The 26,525-nt window shown below is 37.1% G+C and overlaps 2 protein-coding genes across 2 annotated transcripts in view; one reads left to right on the forward strand and one right to left on the reverse strand.

Moving 5' to 3' along the window:
• Nucleotides 1-15,119, reverse strand: part of CWC27 (CWC27 spliceosome associated cyclophilin) — a 93,356-nt gene extending 78,237 nt beyond the window's left edge. Inside the window, exons 1-10 of the mRNA XM_088528476.1 lie at nt 15,063-15,119; nt 14,715-14,811; nt 13,768-13,880; nt 12,325-12,468; nt 11,609-11,707; nt 11,311-11,414; nt 10,347-10,416; nt 7,533-7,612; nt 5,007-5,040; nt 2,673-2,848 (exon numbers count right to left, since the gene is read on the reverse strand). Of these exons, the coding sequence (XP_088384602.1) occupies nt 2,673-2,848; nt 5,007-5,040; nt 7,533-7,612; nt 10,347-10,416; nt 11,311-11,414; nt 11,609-11,707; nt 12,325-12,468; nt 13,768-13,880; nt 14,715-14,811; nt 15,063-15,104 (959 nt within the window). The 5' untranslated portion in view covers nt 15,105-15,119. The remainder of the gene's footprint in view (nt 1-2,672; nt 2,849-5,006; nt 5,041-7,532; nt 7,613-10,346; nt 10,417-11,310; nt 11,415-11,608; nt 11,708-12,324; nt 12,469-13,767; nt 13,881-14,714; nt 14,812-15,062) is intronic.
• A 252-nt stretch (nt 15,120-15,371) lies between these two features.
• On the forward strand, nt 15,372-20,723 carry SREK1IP1 (SREK1 interacting protein 1). Its single transcript, XM_088528478.1, has 5 exons — nt 15,372-15,446; nt 16,484-16,531; nt 17,093-17,233; nt 18,986-19,064; nt 20,418-20,723. Exons 1-5 carry the CDS (start codon nt 15,434-15,436, stop codon nt 20,605-20,607), a joined length of 471 nt encoding a protein of 156 aa, XP_088384604.1. The 5' UTR covers nt 15,372-15,433; the 3' UTR covers nt 20,608-20,723.
• Nucleotides 20,724-26,525: the final 5,802 nt, after the last annotated feature.

Raw genomic sequence — 26,525 nt, forward strand, 5'->3', positions numbered from 1 at the left:
TTATTTACTGTATCTGTTTACACTGTTTTGCTGAGGTGAAATGTTCTTGTTCATTTATTTCTAGATATTTAAATATACTATGTCTTCGGAGTGAACACACAAAGAGCTTTGAAAGCAGCACTGTCATCTAGTCTAGGCAAAGAACTACCTGGAACCTACTCAGGTTTGCTCTAAATACAAGACTCCTGTCTCTCCCTGGTGTTTTTCATCTTTGAGTCAATACTAGAGAAGCTTCAGAAAAAGACAGTGAAATTCCTGTCTAAATCCCAGAAGTACTTTACTTGCTGGAGCTGTTCACGCTTAAAGTGGTTAACAAAAATCCTACTGTTGGCAATGTTCTCACTGGGGTTTTCACTGCTCCAAAGAAAGGTTAGACAAGTTATAAAAACACCTAGGGTGGTGTACAAATATTAGAAGATTATAAAAAGTAATGCCAGTGTTCCTACTTCTCTAAAAGCACTACCTGCTTTTAAATACAGGCAACACACGATTAACAAATCTTACTTGACACTGAATGCTCAAAATTTAAAATCATGCTTCTTTAAAACTAATAGCAAATTCTTTTAGTAAAAGGCATATATTCACAAAATCACAGAATGGTTGAAGTTGGAAGGGACCTCTAGAGATCATCTAGTCCAACCTCCTTGCTCCAGCAGGGACACCTAGAGCACGTGGCACAGGGTGGCATCCAGGCAGGTCTGGAAGATCTCCGGAGAAGGAGACTTCACAGCCTCTCAGGGCAGCCTGTTCCAGGGCTCTGTCACCCTCAAAGGAAAGAAGTTTTTCCTCACATGAAGGTGGAACTTCCTGTGTTTCAACTTACACTCATTACCTCTCATCCTGTCACCGGCCACCATGGAGAAGAGCTTGGCCCCATTTTCCCTACATTCACCCCTCAAGTACTTGAACATGTCGATCAAATCTGCTCTCAGCCTTCTCTTCGCCAGACTAAACAGGCCCACCTCGCTTAGTTTTTCCTCATAACTTTCCTCATTATTCCTCATTTCCTCACTAGTCTTTCCTCATCAGTATTCATCAGGTTGCAAGTACCAGGCTACTCTGTCCCTTTCTCTTAACCACCTAATCTGTTTTATAACTGAGTTGAAGGTTGATTCTTCACCACAACTGATCACAGGACCTCTTCAATACGATACAGTTACTTTTATTTTTGTTAGGCATATAGCCATTAACCTGAAAGGGGTGCAAGTCAGATACATGTATTTCTGCTCACTGTAAAAGAACAGTTAATTCTGAGTCATCCCATCTCTTTTCTAAAAAAAGAGTTTGAATTTGTATTTTGTCTCAAAGTATATAGCACCCACCCATCACAACAAAGGTGTTTTCAGATGTCTTTGTCTAAAGCCTTTGCTTACTAATTGCTTCAATTATTAATAGAGAGGTATTTTTTATGCAAAACTTGAAATCTCTCTTTAAAGCAATTATACTGAATATCAGACATTTTCATAATTGCCTTGGATTATTCAATATTAACAAAATACCTAGTCATTACACAGAATACCATAACTAGGGTTGGGGGAAAAAAAGCAAAAAAGCAAAGCAAAAAAGCAAAGCAAAATAAAAGGTTCAGTTCAGTGCAGGCTGCTATGGGAGTCTAAGGTAATCACTGCACACCCAGTCTGAATAATCTTATCAAGCAATTGTTCATAACTACTGTATAGAACTAGAGTATGAATTATAAGCTACTTTTTCAATGCTTCCTCCTGAACAACCAAGCCTATTTCAATGTATATCTACATGTTAAACTTTGTAACTGCAAACAGTAGCAACTATTCGGCAACCTTTGGAATCTACATTTATTAAAACACTTAAAAAATGTTTGTAGTAAATTTGACATCAGTACCACAACCCATTAGCTGCACACATGGAGGGTGTTCTTAGGTCAATACGAATATTGTCAGGAAGGAATTCCCAAACTAGCTCTGGAAGCAAGACTGCCTGACACAAGAGAGCAAGGACGCTCATTATCTTGATGAGGATTAAGGGCTAATCAGTACAAAGTTTCACTAAGGTTGGCATATGTACATGGCTACTATGCTACACGGCTGGAAGCTAAGCTGTTATCCATTTAAAGAACTGTATAGTGCTACAGAAATAAATAACTTGTGTGAAGATAGGTTACTTAGTTCAGCATAGGGCTACACTATTAAACAGGGTCATCTTTCAACCCTCCAAGAACAGCTCTACATGAGTTTTTAAATGTGACGTATTACTTGAAGTTCTGAATAACCGGTATAGTGTAAAAATGATTACTGTGTTAAACAAGACTTTTGAAGATGGCTAGGAAGCATCTACTTTGTGAAATTCTGAACAAGAGATGAACATATATATTAGTACAGGTGAAGAATTTGCAAAACTCAATACTGTTATTATGTAGAAAGATAAAAAGTACTATATACAGTCCAAACTGTATGTTTTTCATACAGAAAATAATTATTAAAAAATCCTTAGAAATTTATCAATAATCTTTCAGATAGTGTAATAAAAACCTAACTCTAAACTGCCAAATGAAACTAAAAAATCGGAAAGTAATAGGCAGTTTCATCTTGGTGGTGGTTAAAATAATTTTACTGTAATACTATCACAGCAACAAGATTAGAACTAAATAAAAAAATCTAACTGTAAGCAAGGTGAATTAAAAAAGAAATACTTACCTACGACTGGTCGTTTTCTTTTCTGCCTTAGCTTCCTCATCTTGAGGTGGTAATTTAACAGATTCATTTGTGTCAATTTTCAACTTTTTTGCAATGCGTTCTTTCATTTGAAATCTCTCATTGCTAGTGACTTCATCTTCTACACTATCAGTATCTTCATTATGTCCTTCTTCCTCCTTTATTGATTTAAAAGGCAGAAAATGTAAAACTTTTTCTTATATTCTTTAAAAAAAGTTTTTAAAAAATTGTCTCACAACAAATTTTTCAAACAAATATTTCCTTATTTGGTTCAGCAGGAGCACGCAAATAAGAAGCACAGTAATATTTTTTTCAAATATAAATTACATCCTTTTTGTATCATTTAAGACAACTTCGTAAAAAACTCATCTAGATCTAAAGAGGGCTGCACTGCAATGTTGTACCTGTCTTGACATTGCTTATGGATCCTATATTTAATCAATGCAACACATAAACTTCTTTTTTTTTTTTTTTTTTTTTGTTAAATGGAAAAAATCAAGGAAAAGGCCTCACTAGAAATATCCTGCTCCAGGGCTATCATGCAATCATGATAGTATGGAAGAGGTTTCCCTGTCACTTTCTCGGAGGGAATTTGCAAATGCTACTATTTTTCACAGCCTGACAGAGGAAGGCAAAAGAGGCTAAACCACCTTAGGTTAAAGACGATTGGGGAGGAGAAAAAAATTATTCCTTGTAACAATGGAGCAGCAACCTGACTGGACCAAGGGATCTAAGTTTGACTACTGCACATCAAAGTTTCCCTGAAGAAAAAAAGTTAAAAAAACAAATCAGACCGTCATGGCAATTTTAACCATCCAATGTACTAATGGTATTAAAAAGGACCATACAAAACTCTAGGTGATAGTCAGAATGACAACACATAGAAAACAACACTTTTTGTGGGTGACTTACAGATGGGAGGACAATCATGATGTCCATATGTATGAAAAAAAGAGGAAAAAAGAAAAAAGAGAAAAAAAAAAAGGAGAAAAAGGCAGCAAAAAATACAATTAAAAAAAAAATCAAGAGCTGGATTTCACATTTTGACTTCCAGTTAATGTTTAACAGCCTTCAGAGTACCAGACTTAGATATTAATTTTGACAGAGGGCTATTTGAATATCTCATAGAATCACAGAATGTTTAGGGTTGGAAGGGACCTCTAGAGGTCATCTAGTCCAACCCCCCTGCACACGCAGGGTCACCTAGAGCACGTGGCACAGGACTGCGTCCAAGCGGGTTTGGAAGATCTCCAGAGAAGGAGACTCCACAACCTCTCTGGGCAGCCTGTTCCAGTGCTCACTCTCACTGTCAAGAAATTTTCCCTTAAGTTCCTGTGGAACTTTTGATGCTTTATTTTCTGGCCGTTTCCCCCTAATTCTGTCGGTGACCACCAGTGAAGAGAGGCCAACACCATCCTCCTCACTGCCTCCCTTGAGGTACTTGTCAGATCCCCTCTCAGCCTTCTCTCCTCCAGGAGTTAAATGTCATTCTCAGAAAATTTCTCAGAATCCTTCCAACACATAAATACTACTGGACAGTAAGAACGATGAAACCCATACTATATTTTGTGGATAAAAAAAAAAAAACACATAGAAAAGAGGATGGAAACTAACAGTGTTCTTTTCATTTACACAAGAAAATGGGATGGGGTTGGGTCTTTTCTCTGCTTCACTGGGGCATGAATTAACAGTACAGCACCTGTACATAGTAGATAGATAAGGAAGACAGAATCCCTTTCAGCATTCAGATTGGGGAATAGGGGTTGTATTTTCAGTCAAAAAATTAAAAAAAAATAAAAATAAAAATAAAACAGTCCAAACAGCAACTCGAAGGGCTATCCCCCAAGACCTATGGCCCGAGGCAAACAGGCCTGGCTTCAGCTAGCAATTTTCTTTTGCACAGTATATGACAATCTCTTTGTAGCTAAAGCTGTCTCCATGCTCAGTTGCTAGGCCATTGTATTACTGCTTCCTTATTCACATTCCCTCATTGTTAGAGGTGAAAGTTGCCCTGAATACTGTTTTTAGTGAGAAGTAGTCATTGACATTTTGTTTCCTTGGAGAAATCTTTTTCCAAAAGGATTTTCACTCATATAAAAGTTTTCCCTCACAAACTGGAGCTTATTATTTAGGACAAATTTCATTTTTTTTTTTTAAATCTTAAGTTTAGACTTTATTTCCTTAAACAAATGTTTAGGAAAACATGTTGCATGTTTATCATGGAAGATGTGTTTAGAAAAGTTGCATTTCTTTCCCTCAAGGAGATTTAATTCACACACAACAACAACAAAAGATTTATTTAAAAATGTTACTGACCTCACTTGAGCCCCTTTCTTCATCTGTTGCTTCACTAAAAGAAGAAAAATAACCGTAACTGCTTTGAAATACTAGAAAAAGATTAGAATAGTATTTAAAAAACACATCCAAAAAACACTTTAAATTTTTTTTAATTACCCACTTGAAATTTCAGTCAACACGCTCATTTATACCATGCTCACCTTCATCCTAACAGCATTAGTTAGTAATATTTTCTATCATTTCTAGCTAGAAGCAATTTAAAAATCACAGGATAAAACAGTAGGAAAACTCTATGCTGACATACAGTAGGTAAGTTCTATTACTAAGCCTGTTTCTGATAGCAATTTTTAAGTTTAAAACAGATATATTGGCTCAAGAAGTAAGACTGAGCATGTAGATCTAAAATTATGAGGTAGTCATGAAAATCAATCTGATAAAAAGGTAGATAAGCAAGAGCAATGATACTGTATGTGTGCAGTAATTCATAAGAGGAAGTACCAAATAAGTAAACAACAACAGGGTAATTTCATTGGACAAAACACACAGTACATGAGCATAAAACCATGATTTCTGACTACAGTTTGCATTAAACTGGAGTAACACAAATAAACCCCCAACTAAACTTTACTCTCTCTGCTAAAGCAGATGTCTTTAATCCCGTATGCCAGCAATTTCTAGCATTTCATTACAAACATTCTGCATTTAAGGAAGTCTTCTTTATCTACATGCACTGTGCTGGTAGCTAGGTTTACCATCAACATTTTCATTTGCTATAAAAAGGAATCTATTTAAAGGTAATACTCTAATGCTAAGCTATCTAACATTAACTGTCACTGAAAAAAAAAATAGAGAAAAAGTAACACTGAAGGAGTCCCAAAAGCTAAGGTTTTTAGATACAGTCCAACCCATTAATAAATAGCTAAGAAACAAACAATAAGTTTGCTGGAATCAATAACAGCATTAATTTCTTTTCAAAAAAATAAATCCAGAATACAGTATATGGAAACAATTGTTTCTTAGAAGAAGATTATAATAAAATAATTATTTAAATATTGAAAATACATGTTTTGGCAGTAACAGGTTTATAATTCTGATGTCAAATGACAATATAGTAAAATGTAAAATAAACAGATGCTTGGAAATAACAATCTAATTGGAATTTGTAACATGGCTTCTGTAACTTTCAAGAATTTTTTGAAGGGGCTGAATGTGAGTGATCAACTTGATATGTTGCATTTGGACCTGCACAGAAGACCTAATCAAAATTTTCAAGGAAACAAAGCATTCCTTGTAGGGTAAGTATGATTAAGATTTTTCTTTTTTTTTAAAAAAAAAGAAGAAAAGAAAAGATTGGGGCAAAGAGTGAGTTCTTGCAATGGAGGGAGGTCACTAGTGATGCTCCGTAGCAATTTGTGCTGTGCCCTGTTTAAACTCATTAACAAAGTGAGTAAGCAGCCAGGTTGTCGAGTTTCTTGATCAGCAGTTTCTTGAAGTTACTTAGGAACAAGAGAAGACTGAACAATTACAGAAACAGTCTAACTGATGAGTCAGCAAAATGGGAGGTGAAGTTTAAGACAGATAAAAGTTAAATTATGCCCATGTGGAAACAGGATCCCACATGCAGAACAAAGGGCACTGAACTGACCATCACCAATCATGAATAATTTTTTTGGAATTATTATACTTTCTACACAACTCTTTCAATTTAATACTCAACAGTGATTAAAAAAGCAAATTTGAAGTTAAGATTTATTAAGGATTGAGGAAAAAAAACAAAACAGACTTTACATCCTTACATCCTCACCCGCCCCTTTAATATATTGTGCAGATCTCAGTGAGATATTTCAGAATAGAAAAAGTTCACAGAAGAGCAATGATATAACCAAAGGTTCAAAACAACTTCTCCATAAGGAAAAGCTGAGTGGGCTTTAGCAGCTCAGGCTGGAAAACAATAGCTTAGAAATGGATAGAGGCAGACACAGATGGATAGGGACTGACTGCTCAGAAGAAGAGCAGAAGAATTGGAAGTTACCAGGGTCTAGTAACAGCCAGGTTTAGAACAGAGAGAGGTAGTTCTGCCTCCAGTACACAGTAAAACCATAAAACTTCTTATGAAAGGATGAGGTAAATGCAGAAAACAAAACAAAACAAATAATTAAAAAAAACCCACTACACTGATTCAAGAGAGGTCTGAGTAAGTACTTTGAAGAGAGATCTATTAAGGATTATTAAAAAGATGAAGCATATGTATCAAACTGGCAGCTCCCTTAAACAAAAGTTAAGGGAGGAGGCCTAGAGGAAGGGGGAGGCTGGGAGACTAGTCAGAGAAACATTGTGTTTTCCTTGCTCTTTTTACTCAGTGGATATCCACTAACAGCCACGATCTGTCACAGCATAAGAGTTACAAGGCTTTAAAAGAACATTCGGTCTGACCTAGCACAATCATTCTTACTTTCTTGGAGAGTGACTGACAAACATGAGTACATACGATGTTAATCAGGTCCAACACTCTGAAAGTAAATGTTTTGGAAACTGGAAATTAACCTTTTGACAGCAGGAACTGAGCTTAGGTGGGGATCATCCTTCAGTAGGTCATGACTACTTTTACTTTTTCCCTTCATGCTCTGTTTAAAAAAAAAATAAAACAGAAAAAAAAAAGAAAAAAAATTGTTATAAACATTAATGTTTTAGAGAATGGATGATGATCAGAAGTAATGGTAAGTTAGGATCATTTAATTCTTGTTCTTTTTAGCCTAAGCAGTGAGTATGAACACTTCCAATAGCAGAAGACAAAGCTTTTTCTTTTTTTTTTTTTTTTCCCCTCATGTCACTAGTTCCAGAAGGCGAATCATCAAGCTGACTCCATGGATTTACTTCTCTTTCAGCAATAAGAAAGCAGTTAATTCAAAGAGTGGGTGGATATGTGTGTGACTGTCCTATTATTATAGTTATTACAAATCATAAAGATGCTAAGTCTAGTATGTATCTAGCTGAGCAAATGAAGAGATAAGACCTGACTTTCCAGTGATGTACACAGCAACTCAGAACTAATACATACAAAAGTAGTACTTATCACCACATCAGATATAGTGTAGACCCATCAAAGAATAAAAAAAAGAGAAAAAAGAAAGAAATGAATAACCTGCAATACATTATGCAGGCATCATCTACAAAGGCAAGAAATCAAATAAATTGAGTAACATATCAGCTCAACAGGTACAAAAACACTAATAAGAAAACTTCTCCTGTGCTAATCTAAGAAGTACACTAAAACATTAAAACACTCTGTGGAGACTCAAAGCTCTCCATTTCTGCTGCAGCTTAGTAATAATTCTGCAGATAATAAAATCATAGTCTGACTTAAAAACACTTTCAATTTATTACGTAGGGGAAAAAAAAGGTTAACACATACAGCAATGTGAAAAATATTTGCTTCAACAAGTAATTTTTTGTGTGCACGTTAAAATAGTAGACAGAACATCTGACAGTTGTTCAGTGTTTTTGTGGACTGCTCCACACCACTATGGACATTTACAAGAGCAGTTTGGGCATGAAAGGCTTCAGTTTAATGACGAAGCCCTAACAAGCAGGTGCCGCAAGTCTCTCAGTTTTAGTAGGTGTTAATGACCCTGAGGAGCTTCACCTGGGGTCTCTCCACCCCATAGCCCTTTGGCCATGAGCTTCAGCTCAGCTCAGCCCTGCAAACTCAATCTTTACCCAAGTAGTTGGAAGTGAACCTCTCTGTATGGAAGCACCTTGTCTCTGTGTTCTGTCTCTGGCCCAATATCCTGATTGGGCTGCATGCATGGATCCTGGGCTTGGTTCATTGCTTGTCTTGTCTATGACTCTAGGAGCCCTATTACCGGCATCTGGATCCACCTGCCACATGCAGATCCTGCAGGATGGCACTCCATGAATGAGGGCACTACTTGTGCTGGTATCACCCTCAGATTATTTTCCTGAGGTTGCAGCCAGCCCTTGTTGCTTCCTGACAATTAGCTCACATCTGTCTGAGCTCCAAGCTAACCTGTAGACCCTGATCCGGTGGCTCCTCAAGTGATCAGCCCCCAGGGCTCTGATCTCCCCCAGCACTGAGCTCCTGCCCAGCCCCAGACTCCTTAGGAAAACCCTGCCCCACCCAACCTCCAGGGCTCCTCACTGGCAACCTCTTTCCCAAACCCACTACTTCCTCCCAAATCCCACCCTGCTTCCAGGACTCCTCAGCAGCATTTCCAGAGCAAAGCAGCGTCCAGAACTATAGAAATACAGACAGCCTGTCACACACAAGCAATTATGTTAAGATTTCTTTTTCTTTTTTTTTTCTCTCCTACAAAATGAAAAAAAAAAAGAAGATGGAATTCTTATAAGAAATTGATACAGTTATTTTCCCATCTAGTCTCAAATAGTCAAGAAACTAATCAGGACAAACATGAGAATAAGATTTTAAAATCAAGTTGGAAGGCAGTATGACAGTTGAAACAGGGTTGGTGGTGGGGTGGAATCAAGAGTATGTGCTTAAAAATACGTTTTGCTTAGGCCATTTGAAAATGAAAAGCAAATATTTGGCATGAAAGGGAATAACCAAGCACAGAATGAGATGCAATATTAAAATACAAACACATGTATGTCAAGAAAAGGAGAGAAATGCCAAAGCAAGAAACATTACTTAAAACTACTGTTGTGATAAACCCCTGCTATCTCCCTGTACCATTGTACATCACGTTCACTGCTGTCTTTTCTGTTTTACCAGAAATCCTCAGGGCTGAGGGTCACCTGTTTATTTATGTTGGTGCAGGATCAAGCATAGTGCAGTCTGACCGTTAACGAAGCAGCTAGGTAGCTAAACCACCTCATTCACTAACTAAAACGCATACAGCCTTCGATAAATCACTTGGACAGCAGCTATAAGGAAGATGATAACTTGCCAAAGAAGTTTGAAGACACCAACCCTAGTTACATTTATCTGGACAATTCCTAAGAGTATAACATTTCATTATATGCAAATGCACTCTTTGCCCACATTATCACTGCCTCATTCTGGACACAAGATGAGTTTATAAGAAAATGCTGTTAAGACTGTGCTGGCAATGAACAAATCGATATATGTCCACTTTCAAGTAACTGTTACATCACACTCTTGTAGGTAAGGAAGTAAAAGAAGGAAGAAAAACAAACAAACAAAAAACAAAACCAAAACCAGACATACTACCCTTATGAATTCTAAACAGTAGAAATAGCTTGAAATTACATGTGAAATATTATGCCAACACTAACAACTCCAAAGCTTTTCACAAACATGTTAAAAAAAAAAAAAAAGAAAGATTTTAAATTGAAAGAAAAAGAAAGGAAGTACATTACCTGACTAACTCTGTTGACTTCTTCTTCTTCTTCTTCAGCTTCTTCCCCAAAGGAAAGCAGGTTAAAATTTCTTTAAGAGAAAAAACAAATATTTTTAGTAATTCTTTAAACACAATTTTATCAATCCAATGAACTGTAAACATGTTACTTTTACATTTTTCTTTTTTTTTAATTCTGCTAAATGTACCCACTTCAAATTATGATAACTTATTTGCAAAAAAAAAAAAAAAAAATCAGGACCTAAACAATATTCAGATGTTTCTATCCTCTTCTGGAGGTAGATACAATGAGTATAGCTAAGCATAACTTGTAAAGTTATAAGAGGGAACTTAACAAAACTGCTCTTAACAAACTTTCACAGACTCAAGTGCCTGACAACTCTGTAGAACTTTTTTTTTTTGAAGTTCTTAAAAAAAAAAAAAAAAAAAATATACCTATGCAACAGAGCAGACAGCATCAATACAGTTTACATTTCCTACTACTGTTCATTACACACTTGTCAATACTGAATTTCATTCACAGGAACTCAAATTTCCCAAGTCAAAAATGCCTGCCTTTTGCTGGGTATTGTAGTGGAAGAGAAGAAGCATCTGATAAAAGTAAATTCAAAAATCTCAAAGATCTGATCTATGATCAAGTTACCAGTATCCAGTAAGTTCTGTATCACCTCTGTCACAAAAGAATAATTACATATTCTTGCTCAAGGGCAAACAGCTTAAGCTGCCTTTGCAGTAAACTGTACCTAATAGTTATCATGGGTCAGCTCATGTGCAGTAACCATTTCAGTTACTGTAACTTTTTGTTTTTTTAAATCTCTGAAGACACAGACATGGAAGCTGTTTTGCTAATATTAGAGAGTATTCTCATGCACATCTAGTTAAAGCCTTATGTTTCAAAAGCAGAAACAGAAAATAAGCAAGCTGAAAATAAAGTTGAAAGAAAATAAACTACTGCTTATATTTACTTTGTGGCTTTTGATTTGGACTTTTTAACTTCTTCTTCTGGTTTGTCCTTCTTCAGCCTTCTATTTGCTCTTGGAACAATGTCATCAAATGGATTAAACAAAACCTATTAAAAATAACATTTTAGACACATCTTTAATGGGAATTCTGTTGTAATTAAATGACTATCTTAAATAAGTATATGCAAGGATATTGATAGATATATGCGTGCTGAGTTTTCACATTAGAATACAGCTGTATGAAAACTATGAACAAACAAAAAACCTTAAAGCTGCATATATCAAAACAAAACACACCTACCTCACTGCTTCTTATTTTGTGTGGACTAAGTGGTCTCTCCTCCTTGTCAACTTCTACTTCAGCCAGTCGCAACATGTTATAGATAGTATCCCCTGTAACCTGATGTAGAAAACACCATAATCACGTAAGGTTTTAAAAAGTCAATAGGTACAAAGAACAATTTCATTTTCAATTTAACAATGGATTTGAACAAGTTAGCACAGGTAGTTAAAACTTCACTTCTGAGAGCCTGAGAAGCAGGAAGCTGCTTAAGTGGAAAATAAAAATACTGTGGAATGTAGAAATAATTTCTTTCTTTCAAAAAAGACAGGATAGTGGCAAATCTATCCTGTGGTTTTCATTTTCCTGATTCTTCTTGTGTAATTTATAAATGGAATTTTATAAATATGCTAGCACCATTAAACTGATTTATCAGACACAGTCATAAAATTTACATTAAAGGAAGCACAACTCTAAAATATAATTTCAAATATAATTTAATATAATTCTAGAAAATCAATGGCAAACCAACAGCAATGCAGATAATTATAAAAACTACAAACAGAAACATTCTCATCAGGAATGAGAAACAAAGAGAATGGGGACAGCCTCTGAAGTAGCGAAATAAATTTCAAATATACACAACAGAAAAATAACACTGAAACAGCCTTTGAATAAAGAGATACATATAAATGCTTCTGTCAAACTTAGTTTGAGGTTCTAGCCCAGTAGCAAACCTTTCCGAAGATTGTGTGCTTGTTGTTAAGTTCATCTGCACGACCCAACGTAAAGAAAAACTGACTGCCATTATCATGGGGTCCAGCATTTGCCATAGCAACAAGTCCTCTGCGATTAAATCGCAATCGTGAGTGGAACTCATCCTGCCAAAGAAGAAAGACAAAGGAACATGATTTAGATACATAGCTTCCTTTTCTTCCATTTCTTTAGCCAATTCAATTTACACTAATACACACACAAGCTGTTTTTTTCTGACAGTAATAAAACCAGTCATTCATAACTTAATGCCAAGATGATATTTAATAGCTGCTGTTCCCAACATAATTTATTAAGAAACACACTAAATTAAAATTAAAAGCACTAAACATACTATATAAATAGTACAAACATATATATAATTTAAGAAAAACTGTACTTTCTGATTGCTTTTTCCAAATATTGCCTAATTAATGTTATTGAGTACTTTTGTTAGAATTCTCTCTCCCCTTTCCACCTTCCCAATAAAACAAAAAAGACCTCTTGACTGCACCATATACACTTCTTGTAAATCTATCGTTCTGGTTAACTATGACATTTAGGGACAAATTTTAATTAGGGTAAAATAACTGGAAGCTCAGTAACAGCCTGCAATAGTTCAATATTGAACAAATAACACAGTCCCAAAAAATCCCAGAGACAGAACAGGACTGTTTTTAAGGGAATGCGAACTGACGAGCAATAAATTAATAGCATGGTAGTACCACAATTCTGAACACTGCTACTCCGAATTATATCACTAATTTCAATCAGTAGTGCTACTACAGTATTAAGAATACTTGTTTTGCACTCTGCTTAGGTATCAAACCCTTCCACAAACATCAAGACGTATCACAAGCATGATTATGAGCCTACTCCATGAGTAGGGAAGAGGGGAGGCCCCAAGACAGACTATGGGGAGAAACTAAAGCTCTTTCCCATATCATCTGAAACAAAACAAGCAGAACACAATACACAGCACACATGTCTTCCCTTGTGATCTGGGGCTCCTGGCCAAGCAATAAGCTGTGCTAGTATCAATAATTCAAATGAATGTGTATTCAACATTCAGGGTCCTTTGCTAACTGAGATATAAATCTATGTAAATAATGCACATTTCTGAGCCTGTCACGTATAAGCATTTACTCTTAATTCTTCCTTCTTCCTTGTGCAGTTCACACTACTGTTCATGTTAATAAGGTTATATATTCATATTGCTTGCTCATCATGTTGTGATTTTCCTCAATAGCTAGATTTAAGAACTCTGAATATAAAATGCATGTGTAAGAATACTGAGGCAATATGTCAAAGGCATTTGTGTATACAACTAACGTTACATTTCTTATATAAGTTTTTGCAACCTTATCTACTGGAAGATCAACTCATGGGGAATAACCAAAAATTAACACACAAATTAAGGTAACTACCTTGAAAGGAGCTCCATACACTGAATCTCCTCCTGATCCAGTACCAGTGGGATCACCTCCTTGCACTATAAAACCAGGCACAACTCTGTGGAATATTGTGTTATTGTAGTACTCTGAAAGAAGAGGAAAAAAAAAAAAAAGAGAGAGAGCGAGAAAGAAAAAGAGATTAGATACATTTAAATGGTCTCAAATTTATACTTCCACACAGATTAGGCAAAGATATCCAGTGACTGGAGATCCAGAAAACAGGTACTGTAACTGGGTTCTGCCCCTTCCACTGTGTTCCCTCCTCTTCTTCCCTTCCACTGTGGTTTGGTGTGACTGTAGGTCATCTATAAGCTATGACATTTCTGACAAAACCTGTGGTGTGTCCTATGTATCTGCTGCAAAAGGTGCTGTACATCGCTGATAAGAGAATACAGATGAGTTTCTTTCCAGTTATCCAGTATTATCACTAGAAAGATAGTTCCCATATTCACCAATTTAAAAGAAGGACTAAACCTCCCACACTTTGTCCCAGCTAACATCTTGCACGTGTATAGTGATCCATACCCATATGCCAAGCTGCTGGCCTGTTCACAGCCCAGCATGGGACACAAGTGCCATCACTTTCACCTGATTGTGCCCAACGGGGTCATTTTCACAGAAGAGAAGATGCTGTGCAGCTACCTCCTCTCGGGTCTGCACACACCACTAAGATCTTAAGGGAAACAAGAAGACCTAAAATTTAATCCTAGTTGACAAATGTTTTCCCCCCCCCTTTTTTAAAAAAAAAAAAATCTTGAGGAATATTCTTTTTCTGGATACTATTCAGGATTTTCTACATACAAACACCACCATTTAACATGAAAGCATAACCACAACCTCTATTTTATAAGAAGAGGCCCAAAGATACCAATATTGTATACAAAGCACTTCCAGCAACTCTTGTCCCCTTTGGCCGTTACCTTCCATGCAAAGCTGAATGAAATTTCGACATGCTTTCGGGGCTTCCTTAGACCACAGCTCTATATCAATATCTCCCGCTGTTGTTCGCAGCAAAACCTACGCGAACAGAGACGAATAGGTCGTTAGTTTTCTTGCAGCTGCCTCGCAGACAGCCCTGCGCGCGGGCGCAGCCGGCGGCCACGGGACAGTGCGCAGCCCATGGCTTCCAGGCCGAGGAGCCGGCAGCAGGCACATGACAGCCGCGCGCGGTGTTTGCACAGCGAAACAACGCAGAAACAGACCAACGATCCCCGAAACGGGCGGGGACGGGCGCGCGCGGCGCCCCAGGGGCGTCCGCCCGGCCTCACCTTGCCGTTGGTGGGGGGCTCCTGGATGTAGATGTTGCTCATGGTGGCGCGCGCGGCGCCCCCGCTCGCCGCCCCGCCTCGCGCCGCGCGCCGCGCTGGGGCCGCCGCCTCCCGCCCTCTTGGGCGCTCCTACCCCGCCGGGGGGGCGGCCGCGGCGGCCGGCGCGAGCAGAGCGGGCCGGGCCCGCAGGCAGGGGCGCCGCGCGGGCCGGTGGCGGCCGCTGCGCCTCGGCGGCGCCCGCGGCCTCGCGGACACCTCCCGCCCCGCCGTCCCGCTGCCGCGCGGCGCCGGGCGGCGCCGAGTTCCCCCCTCGCGAGTGGCGCGGCCCCGCGGCGCGCGCGCTCGGCCTTCCGGCGCGGCCGCCGCGCTCCATGGCGCTGCCGGGTGAGGCCGCGGGGCCGCGCGGGGGGCCGCGCGCGGGGCCCTCCGCTGGCAGCGCGGGGGCTGCGGGCGGGGGTCGGGCTGGGGCTCGGGAAGCTGATTCCCTAAAGCGGCCCTGGCCCCGGGGCCAGCGGGGACAGGAGCCTTTGGGGCTGCCGGGTTTTGGGCGCGAAGTCGTGGCTTCCATTACGAACAGGCTTGGCTGATTAAGATGGGCCCATTTTGTGGTTTTGGTGAATTTCTGTCTTCTCCTGAGCGCCTTTCTGCTCTGGCTGGCTGCTAACAGGCAGCTGGGAGCTCACGGAAGTGCGCAAAGAGTCTGCCTTGCCCCGAACTTGCGCTGGTCTGGCCCTCCAAGACCAGATATCTCTTGTCCTTTCCCTTATTCACTTCATTCTGCATCTCCCTTCCTGCAACCATTAATTCCATATGTAGGTGGTTTGCCTGAGTTTGTCTTGGGTTTGCCAGAGTTCAAGATGGATTTGTTTAGCCTGATTATTTTTTAATTAGTGTTTTCATCTTTTTTTTTTTTTTGCTTCTCCAAGAATGATTATTTCCCTCTATTTTCATTGCCCTCTTAGACAGTTCTTGCAATTAAAATATCCATCAGCTCAGAGCTGCCAGATGTTGTCCCTCAGCATGCACGCCCTGCAAGAACTTGTTGTGCTTGTGGTGCGCAGTTGTGGTCCACAGGAACAGCCTCGTGACTGTTAACATGTCCATTCTGTAACAAAACTAATGCATACGTTTTCAGAGAAGTGGAATCATTATCGAAGTTTAAGATCAGAAAAAAAAAAAGTGAGGATTTGGCAATAAGTTATATAAGCTGATTGATCCATACCAGTTTATGGTGCCCAAGCTTGTGTCAGTCTTCCTGGTGACAGTGTGATGTCTTGGTGATCCCAGCGTCCTAAAAGGAATGGTCCTTCCCATCTGAGAATTGACATTGTCAAGTCAGCTTAAAAACAAAGAAACAAACAAACAAAAAAAAAACACTTTAAGGGTTTTCAACACCTATTTGATGGCATTTTCTCTTTCAGGTGGAAATAAGGATAATATCAGGGCAGGATGCAAGAAATGTGGCTACCGTAAGTCTATAATAAGCAATATAAAGATGAATCAAACACAGAGATTTCAGATACAGAACTATTGCTTTCAAAAACCCTCAAGTTCCTCCATGAAAACAGTATGCTACTCGTACACGCTTCATTTGCATGCAATTAAAAACCATGCTTTAAATTCGGAGTTCTTTGATGCCTAACCTAGTACCTTCTGCTTCTTTGGAGTCTCTGCCAAACTTAACTTAAGCAGGAATATCTAGTTTTTTAAGTATTTTGCTCCTTGCTTCTAGGAATATTTTGCTCCTTCAGGAAAGGATCTGAAACCATTAAAAAAGTAGAACACAGAAGTTGGACCAAATCTTTAAATTTACATAAATATAAAGAGAGGCCATGGAGCACCATTAAATGGGATACCTTTGCGCAGCCTCTAATAGTTCTTCAATACTTTTACAAGTAAACCTTCCCCCATTCCTACATCAAGTCTCACCTTTTCACCAACCAGACTGAATAAATCTAAAATGTGTGTTCCCTAGCTATTGCTATCATTTGGTAATTTGTAACTTTTCTTCCTAATACTTGTTTGTTCAGCTGGTCACCTGACATTTGAGTGTCGAAACTTCCTCCGAGTGGATCCCCAAAGAGATATTGTTTTAGATGTTAGCAGCACAAGTAGTGAAGACAGTGAAGAAGAAGAGCTACAAAGATTGCAAGCTCTACGTGAAAAAAAGAGTATGTCTGTGGTTTCAGTTTTGTTTTTTCTTTTTTTCTTTAAAGAGAATAACAGTCACATAATGCTCTCCTGAATAACTGAAATAATAGTTTTATCCTTTTTGAGAATTATTATTCTTCGAATCAGTGCTTTGAAAGAAGAATTTTACTTCATATATTCAGACTTAAGAGATTCGATACACCTAAGTCTTTTTTATTATAATTAATTTCTTCTGTAGGAAATTATTAATGAACCCATTTGGAATGTCTCAAAAGGAACTTTTAAATACAAAAAATTGTAAGACTGCTAATAAGCAGCTGCTTAGAAGAAAATAAGTAACAACAATCTTCCTATCTGAACCTGAATGCCTCTTACATTGAGTTTGTATTGGTAACTGTGTTACTATGGGCTTTGGCACAAGCATACAATTGTACGGTTTTTCTGGAGGTTGGAAAGAGGAAGAAGGGTGACAGGTTTGTTTAGAGGACAGTTCATGGCAGAAGCTTGACTTCTAGTTACCTTCAACTGGCAAATTCACAGTTCTGGACAGAGGCACTCTTTGTTACTATCTCCTCCATCCCACTTAAACATCTCCTTTGCTGAACACCATTGCTATGCAGAAGAGTCAAATCTGCGATAGAAAGTCCTGCATGTCTTCCAACCTAGCCTTCTGGATTTTAATGAGCTTGTTTTGAGCAAATACCTAGTTAATTTTTAAAGCAACTCACAAAAATCAGTTGCTGGAGCAATGTTTTTTCACAGACACACTTAAACTTATAAGATATATATAGATATATATAGATATATAAGATATATATAGACAAGAAGTCTATAATGGTAGAAGATTTGATTGCGTCTTCTTTATACACTTGCTATCTAACTGTCCCTCCAAAACATAATCCAGAGAGTCAGGTTTGAGGTAGCTAAACATATCTTTTCCCTGAAACTACAGATAATATTTAGTGCTTATGAAACTCAGAAGTATTTGAATATCGTTTTTACATCACTAGTTCAGTCTCTGAAAATTTTCTTTTTCATTATAGCATTTATTCAATCTTAAAGCATGGTCTTGATAAAAGGACTATTTGTAGTGTCTTTCTCTTTAGTCATTAACTGCGTTTTTACGTAATGGTAGGAGTTATCTAGCTGTCCTTTCATATTTCTTCAGTATTTCTCTTCTGTACTTAGCTTTGATTCAAATGCATGTGAAAGGTGGGGAGAGGCCAGAGTAGGAGTGACTTTTCTAACAGTTTTTGCAGATGGTATATTGACAGTAAATTGAAGCTTATCCTAGTTATGGCTTAAATAATTGCTATTTGCATGTGAAATGAGGTTGCCTGCAAGTAATTCAGGTAAGCCTGAGGGAATATGCATTTTATGTGGAATATGCATATTATTATTATATATGGAATATGCATATTATTACATTCTATGTGACCTGTTTTCAGACTACTGCAAGTCTTAAGAATACAGAGCAATGGATATTGAAACCTAAAGCTGATGTAAATGTGAAAGTAAAGGAACAAATTTTGCTACATTTTACAGGAGTTTACTCATTCTCAATTTTTAAACAAAAGTCCTTGGAACTTTTGTAAGTGGTATAACAAGTTCTGCTCTGCAAAATATTTCTGAATTAATTAACAAGAGAAGGAAAAGAAAAACTTTTATCAAGAATTTTATGCTAATTTTATGCTGCTGATGAAACCATTCTTTTAATGCTAGTCTTAATTCAGAACTGAAATATTTTGTAAACTGTAACTTTTTATCCGTAGATTTAAATGAGGAAGAAGAAAGAAAGAAACAGAAAAGAAAGAGCAAAGAAAAAGTGAAATTAAAGAGAGCAAGGAAAAGGTAACTCACATACCTAATTTAATTTGAAAACAGAGCTTTAGAAATATTCTGTGTTGGAATTTCTTTTTTTCTTCCAGAGAATGTTGTTTCTTTTGATCCAGTATGTTTTGCCAAGTATCTGTTTGGTCTGAAAATCCTCCTGTTTTCCAGTGAGAATCTGCCCCCTTTTTTGAATAGCGGTAACATATAAAATACTGTTAGGACGACAAAAATTTTGCAAATCTAGCAAGGCAGGGAAGTTGTGAAGGCCTGCATTCCTGAAATAGCAGTGCTCCTATGCTTAGGGACCCCAGGATGTGGTGGGAAAATTAGAACAAGACGAACAAGTTAGCAGAGCTTTTTGGTGGCAGCCCTGAGATCCCCAGCTCGGTCACATAAAGGGTCTACTCTGGAGTTAGGCAACCATGAGATCCTTCATTGCCCCTTCCTCCCTTGTTGACTGACCTATAACTGTCAGTAGGATTTTTTTTGGAAGTGTTACTTAAAATGTGCTGAGTTTTAACACTCCTCTTCCTTAGAAGCCAAAAAAATGTGTTTCTCCATTTTCAAAAGAGAATGTCATAATACACAAATTTACTGATTCTGAATTTTGTTCTGCTGACGGATTTTTAGATGAGTCTATTGGCTGTCAGGACTATGGATGAGATAATCTCCTAGAAACTACACTAAGAGCCAGGAAATGTGTAATTTCACAATAACACATTTTTCAGAAACAAAATAAGTGTAAAGAAACATGATTTAACATGGGTGTTACTGGCATTTTTCCCCTTGCTTATTTACATAGTGTAACTATAACCTGTACTTATAAAGGCAGTACAGAGGAGCTCAGACTGCTCACTGTAGTCTCTATGTGCAAGTAATAATTGCTCTCGTAAACTATAATATAAAACTGCACTGTAGAGTAAAATAAGCAGGACTTCCCTTTTATTGTCATCTTAATTCTTGTTTGTATATAGTCACTTCACTCATCGCTGTCTGTTAAGACAAGTGTTATCAGCTGCAAGCTTGCCATACCTGTTTCTCCTACCTTTTTTTGTATGATAAATGGTCATACTTCCACTCTGTTTTCTTGATTTCTCTAGTCTAAGCAATTTAATTAAGGTTGAAAAACATGCAACTAGCCTCTTTCATTTTGAATTACTCTGTATTATAAACCTACTGCTTTTCTACCAAGATCATCTAATAAGAAAAATCATTGTTCAGATGAATATAGACAGAGATGGTTACAAGATTTCCAGTGGATATGGATACTACTATGTGAATTTTGTACCAGATTAGACTTGTGATATTGTATAGATATTGGTTTGTTTTTCTTCCTCTGATTAATTATCAGTCTGTATTTTTTTCTAATAGATCTTCCTCATCAAGTACATCTGAAGAGGATAAGCCAAAATCAAAAAAACAAAAATCACAAAAAAAAGAAAAGAAAAAAGAAAAGAAGAATAAATCTAAGAAAGGAAAGCATCACAAAAAGGAGAAAAAGAAAAGAAAAAAGGAAAAAAGTTCATCTTCTGATAGTTCAAACAGTTCTAGTAGTGATTGAGCTGCTGGCCTGATCTAGCTTCCAATTCCATAGAAACGAGAATGCTTTTCCTTTGAAATAAATCCTATTTATGCTTTGCAATGCTGTTGTTTTAAAGTGATACATATATTTTTTTGAAGAAACAGAACCTATTCATCCTTCACAGTCTTTTTGTTCTGTCTAGGTTCTGTTCTTGTGCAGTTACTGCTCTGAATCTTTGTAAGACAGATACAAAATGCCACTCCTTAACACTATAAACCTAGGTAACAAGATTGGTCTCAATTTCAATGCTGCATTAATATAGTATGTGGCGATTAATGCTCACAGAAATAGAAACAGAGCAAAGCCAAGACTGACACTTGACAAGAATCTTGAAGTGTTGCATTCATTTAAAATCCCCACAATGAAACTTCTTTTCCACTTGCATAAATTGAACAGTTAAAAGTTGTGACCAAAAATTTGCTATGGGGGAGTTAGGGCTTATACAAACTAGATGCTACAATGGCCCATTACCTTATACCAAGATAGGGTACAGATTCTAAAGGTCTGCTCAGTTCAAATGTGTGATCCTATTTTTGCGATGTCTAAAGCTCCAAGTGCCTGTATTTACAGTTTCTTAAGAATTCCCTTCATGCCTGCCGTTTAGTTTTTTCACTTTACTTCTACCTGAGCGGCTGGCCATACTGTTTAAACCACCCTCCACGAGGGTCAAAGGATCGGGGGAGTAACACCTAAGCCTTCCCAAACAAAGCTATTCGTACAAGGGTGGGAGCAAGATCTGATTTTAGTTTGCTTTCCATGAGAATTGCCCCAACATAATAATAAAAAACAGCATTATAACCAGCTTAAGTGGATATTTTGTTGTAAATTGCTAAAATGTTATTAAAAGTTTATTGTTTTAGAACACATTATTTTAGAACAGATGCAAGGGAAGAAACTTGGAAATGCCTTTAATGCCTTGCTTAAAATAGATTACTCTTCTATATTCTGTTCTGGTAAAATTGCTGTCAATGCCAACAGTGCCAAAATGAGAAACAGCCTGTTTCTCATTTCTACTCCCTCTAAACAAAATATTGTCGTGCTTGGGAATCAACCTGTAGCATTTTGGTCTTTCTGTCTTTAAAGTTTTTAGATGGACGAGGAAGTTCAGAAATATATATTTATAAGAAAAGCAAATTCTATTTTCCGATTGTAAATAACAGAAGGAAAAACAATCTAAATAATCTATATGCCATAATTGAAATAGCTGTGTAAGAGCTTCAGTTATACGAAACCCAAGCCATTATGCTTTTCACAGGGAAGCATATATGTTTGCATTTCTGCAATTAGAGTATCCTGCTATATGAAAAGCGACTGTGTGACATAAAATACCAATGTTAAGTTTTGCAAACATTATGGTCATTCACAAAATAAATAGTGTAAAGGAAGTAGTGACACATCAGCAAAAAGTGGGACCACACCAGCTCATTAACATATGCCTGGGCCAGAAGTCAGATTGGATGGGCTGAGAGATACCATGATAAAAGGCTAGTATTAAAAATGAAGATCATAAAATAGGGTGGAATTATATTTACATTTAGTTATACACATACATATATATATATGCATATATATGTGTGTGCATATATAAACATGCTAAATATAAAAATATATGCACACATATATGTATAACTACGCACAAATATGTATATATACACATGCATGTGTCAAATGTATGTGAAAATAAAAATATAAACATATACATTTTTTTTTCTTAAATCTTTCGAACAAAGTATCAGATTTTAGGACATAAAATTAGACTGAATGCCAGATGTCTGTTCTCTTATCAAATAAGACAAATTCTCTGTTTCTGAAAACAAGGTGTTTCAGAGTGTGTGTGTTTAAATGAGGAAAACCAAAACAAATCACCCACTGAGAGAAGAGCTTATGCTAGTGCTATAGCATCTCACATGGAGAAATTTAAATTAGGTAAAAAAAATTCCAAAAAATGAAAAAGAATCTGATTTTATATTGTGGAGCTGCTGACTTATTTTTCATCTTATGAAACTAATCTCTGCTTACCTCTGTGATGACACAATCACAGTAATTCAAAGTTGAAGTTAGATGGTCCTAAGACGATGCAAAGAACAGCTTTCAGCAACAAATTTCTGTATGTAGATCTATTTTAAAACACTTGAAGTATTTACTATCCAGGCCAGATGTTAGGAGAAGGGACTTTCAAGATTTTAAGATTGTTTTAAATGTAATAGAAATAGTACCTTAACTATGCTCCACACTTTTTTTTTTCTCTCAATCTTACTGATTACTCATTTTCCTCTATTTTTAAAGTCATTTTTCAGTCAAATAAATTGAGAGCTATTTTCCAGAATTACAAAGCTAACATAAATTATTTAGGTGGTGTTGGCAACTCAAGTTTTAAACAAAGTTCTAGTGCTCTGCTCTGTAGGAATATTTGGTGTCAGCTCACAATGATACAACTATGCCTTAACTGGTACTTGGCTCCATACATTCCAAAGGATAATACTGACTTATACTTTACAGATGTTATATCGTTTACAGATGTCTCTTATCTTTCACTTGTTTGCAAAAACAAAAGTATTACCCATCTGTCTCTCTTCACTTAATCATTCTTTTCACTCATATCTCCCTTTTCTACGACTTGCAGAGAAGGCATTTATTCCAAAACATTAGTTGCACTTGTTAGTCTGAGTTTTCTGTGATTTAGGCATTAATTCTACTTGTTCAGAAAACAGTCTAGGCTCAAAATTAATACCAAAGATTAATTTTGTTGAAATATTGCAGATAAAAAAAAAAAAAAGGACTTACAACAATCATAGGTAGACACAGCAACAACAAACAAAACCTGTAAAAGCTATCGGTCTGCTGTGATAAGGCCATAGTTTCATTTTCCTTGGAGTATGGAGTGTGGGCATATGTAACTATTAAATTTACTGTGCAGGCTTCAGCTCTGCTTATTTATATTTGGAAAGGAGAGATTTAAACTGCTAGCTCGGGCTTTGATGCAAAGTTTCTGCGTATTTACACCCGAAAAACCCTGAGTTTTATGAGCTTTCAAGAATTAAATGAGGCAATTACTGTAGGGAAAAGTAAATATTTTTCTTTTGAAGACCTTAGGATGCATCAAATTATATCCATTAATAATGAACTGTCAAAAAAAATCTAACAGAAACCTTTTAAAGAAAACTACTTAAAGAAAAATATTACACACTCAGATGTTAAGTGCCTCAGACCTCAGAAGGATCTGAGCAGTTATCTTAAACTTTCCTAAGGTGGATTTCTCTATTTAGCTAACCAGTATTCTGGTTTGATACAGACACACTCAGTAGCCTAGAAAGAGTTCGTACAGGGGCGCCTATGTTTCCCTTTGAGGATCTTCCTCAACTGAGATCAGCTCTCTGGTGAGGTACTGAAATTCAAGAAACTATGTTAGTAAATTCAGCATCAAAAAAACAGAAGTCAGGAAGAGGCGGAGGATAGATAGGGGACGCAGTTGCTTATGCCAGCAACTAAGAATGTTTAGTACTGGATGGAGGCTGAGACTTTGGGATCTAATAGAAAAAGGTCTTTTTTATGGAGTGTACCAATGAGAACATTATTTATTTCTAAGCAAAAAGAGCAGACTCTTAATCCTTTAAATGATATATATATATTTAGATATAAAAACTTGAAATCCTCAAGGAAATCTGTTCTGTTACTTTTAAAATTTACTAATTTGCCTTGCCAAACCTTTCTACATCTCAGTATCTTAAATAATGCTCTGTTTCTATCAGTTGCCAGATGTGATCCATGTGCATTTTTCATTTCTGCTGTTACCATATCTACTCCTGAAAGATATTAATGGTGTGAATCTGGAAAAAAAAGGCCAAATACATGTTACTTTTGGAATCAGCAACTTTCTCTCTATCCTTTTCTTTTTCCCCAGCTTCTGGAGCAGTATTACTTTTTCTTCTAAGCCATAGCTCAGAAAAGATTAAAGAGACTCATTTCAGTGCTGATAGTACAAAGGATTTTTTTCCTAGTTAGTTTTTTTTTTTTTTTTTTTTAATCTCTAAGTCAACCCTTAGAAAACAGAACACATATAATATCTAACCGACCCTTCCCCTGGGGTACGCCACTTCCTCTAATCCTACTGGTAGTTATTCTGGAGAAGAGACCAACCTCCACCTCCCTGCTACCTCCTTTCAGGTTGTTGTAGAGAACAGCAAGGTCTCCTCGTCTCCAGACTAGCTCCCTCAGCCGCTGCTCATAAGGTCTGTGCTGCAGCCCCTTCACCAGCTGGAGGCACATGCTTTTCCCCTATGAAGTGCTTTTTTTTTAAAAAAAAAAAAAAATTGCATAAGATCCCGTGAATACTAGTTCTAAACTATCTACAGTTAATTCCAAACTGTTTAGAGTCTGTGGCAGTTTTGTTTCTCCATTCTTTAGCTCAATGCATGTAGAGATACCACCTTTTTATATATATATATATATCTTTAATAACTTATCAGTCACAACTGCTCAGATGGGATATAGGTAATCAGTTGTCCAATATAACTGTAAGTAGTTGAATACTACTTACAGAGAAAGTCGTCTCAGTTGCTTTGCAAATTATACCTGGTTTGGAAAAGAGGGCAAGAGTCTCTACCCAAAGTATCACACATTTATTCCATTATGTCAGATGTAGGCAAGTTCTAAAATATTATTTAGTGGATCTTAGGCAAATCTAGGTGCCAAAGTCTAAAACTTCAATTCAGAAAACTTTCACTTTCACTTTAATTTTCAACCCTAAGCCACTTCCCCTGTGCCTTATGCTCTGCAGGTGCCTGTCTTAGTGACTAGACTGAGCAACTCAACTCCTATTTCACACTGTTTCAGGTTTGGGACTCAACGTATTTTAACTGGCACCTAAATAGCTATTTACAGTATTATAGATATTTTATTTTATATATAGATGTTCTATTAATAATATCAACCTGGTGATAAAAGCCATTTCATAACTGAGAATTGAGAAATGCTTGTGTTTTCTCAAACATCTGAGTGAGTAACTCCAGACTGGTAACAGAAGAGTCAGGAGATGATTCCCCATCTGTCTCTTCTCTGTCTCAGCATTCCCCAATATGTAGGTGGGATTCCACCATTCTGCGTATTCCCGGTGCCTGAAAACAGCCCCTTGTGCATTAGCACCTCATTCTTCATGATTTTCTAATAGCAATAATTGATATCCTATGAGGACATTTAGCTGAGCACAAAAGTCTCACATATTATGGTTCCAGTTATAGAGAAAATTCTATCAGTAATTTAAAATTGCTTTAGAGCTGTTTTATGCCAATACACCTTTGACGCACACTGCCTCAAAGGCACTTACACATTTTATGCACTTAAATATGAATAATTATGCGAGATGTATCTGGAGTATACATTATAAATTATAATGTAGAAGGATTTGGGCACAATTGTACCTGCACTAGCATAGCACTGCTTTTACAAATACCTGCCAGGTTATATGACAAACACATTGTACATATAATTTCCTTGTCAATATTTGCAGAACACCACCAGAAACTTCTAAATTGTTTAAGTACTGTGCTGGCTGCTGTTTACTTCTGACACACTAATTAAGTGAAAGCATTATTTCCTTAAAATCTTTGTGAACTCTTGTCAAAGCCTCACAGCTTTTTCTCTTTTTTTTAAATTCTGCTCTAAAGCTTTGATGCTTCTATGTTCATGATGCTTTAGGTAGGTGAAGAAGCCAGTGTCTCATTACAGTTGAACTTTCATTGCTGCGGTAATAACAGATTAATATCAGAGTTTAAGCAAATATGCTGTGGCTGCTCAACAGAAAAGCTATGTTAAGCTTGTGTCCTCTAATATTGTTTTCATGTCTTAATTTTCATTTAACTCCTTATATTCATTCCTGAGATTTTTTTTTTCATGTCTGG

This window comes from Tinamus guttatus, unplaced genomic scaffold, assembly GCF_059628265.1.
Source record: "Tinamus guttatus ecotype Peru unplaced genomic scaffold, ASM5962826v1 Tinamus_guttatus_pri_ptg000309l, whole genome shotgun sequence".
Classification (NCBI taxonomy): Eukaryota; Metazoa; Chordata; class Aves; order Tinamiformes; family Tinamidae; genus Tinamus; species Tinamus guttatus.

Bases quoted from the DNA above. Each gene is read 5' to 3' on its own strand.
- SREK1IP1 (XM_088528478.1), top strand. The intron at 16,532-17,092 runs GTAAGTCTATAA...TTGTTTGTTCAG, and splicing joins ATGCAAGAAATGTGGCTACC to CTGGTCACCTGACATTTGAG. The intron at 19,065-20,417 runs GTAACTCACATA...TTTTTCTAATAG, and splicing joins TTAAAGAGAGCAAGGAAAAG to ATCTTCCTCATCAAGTACAT.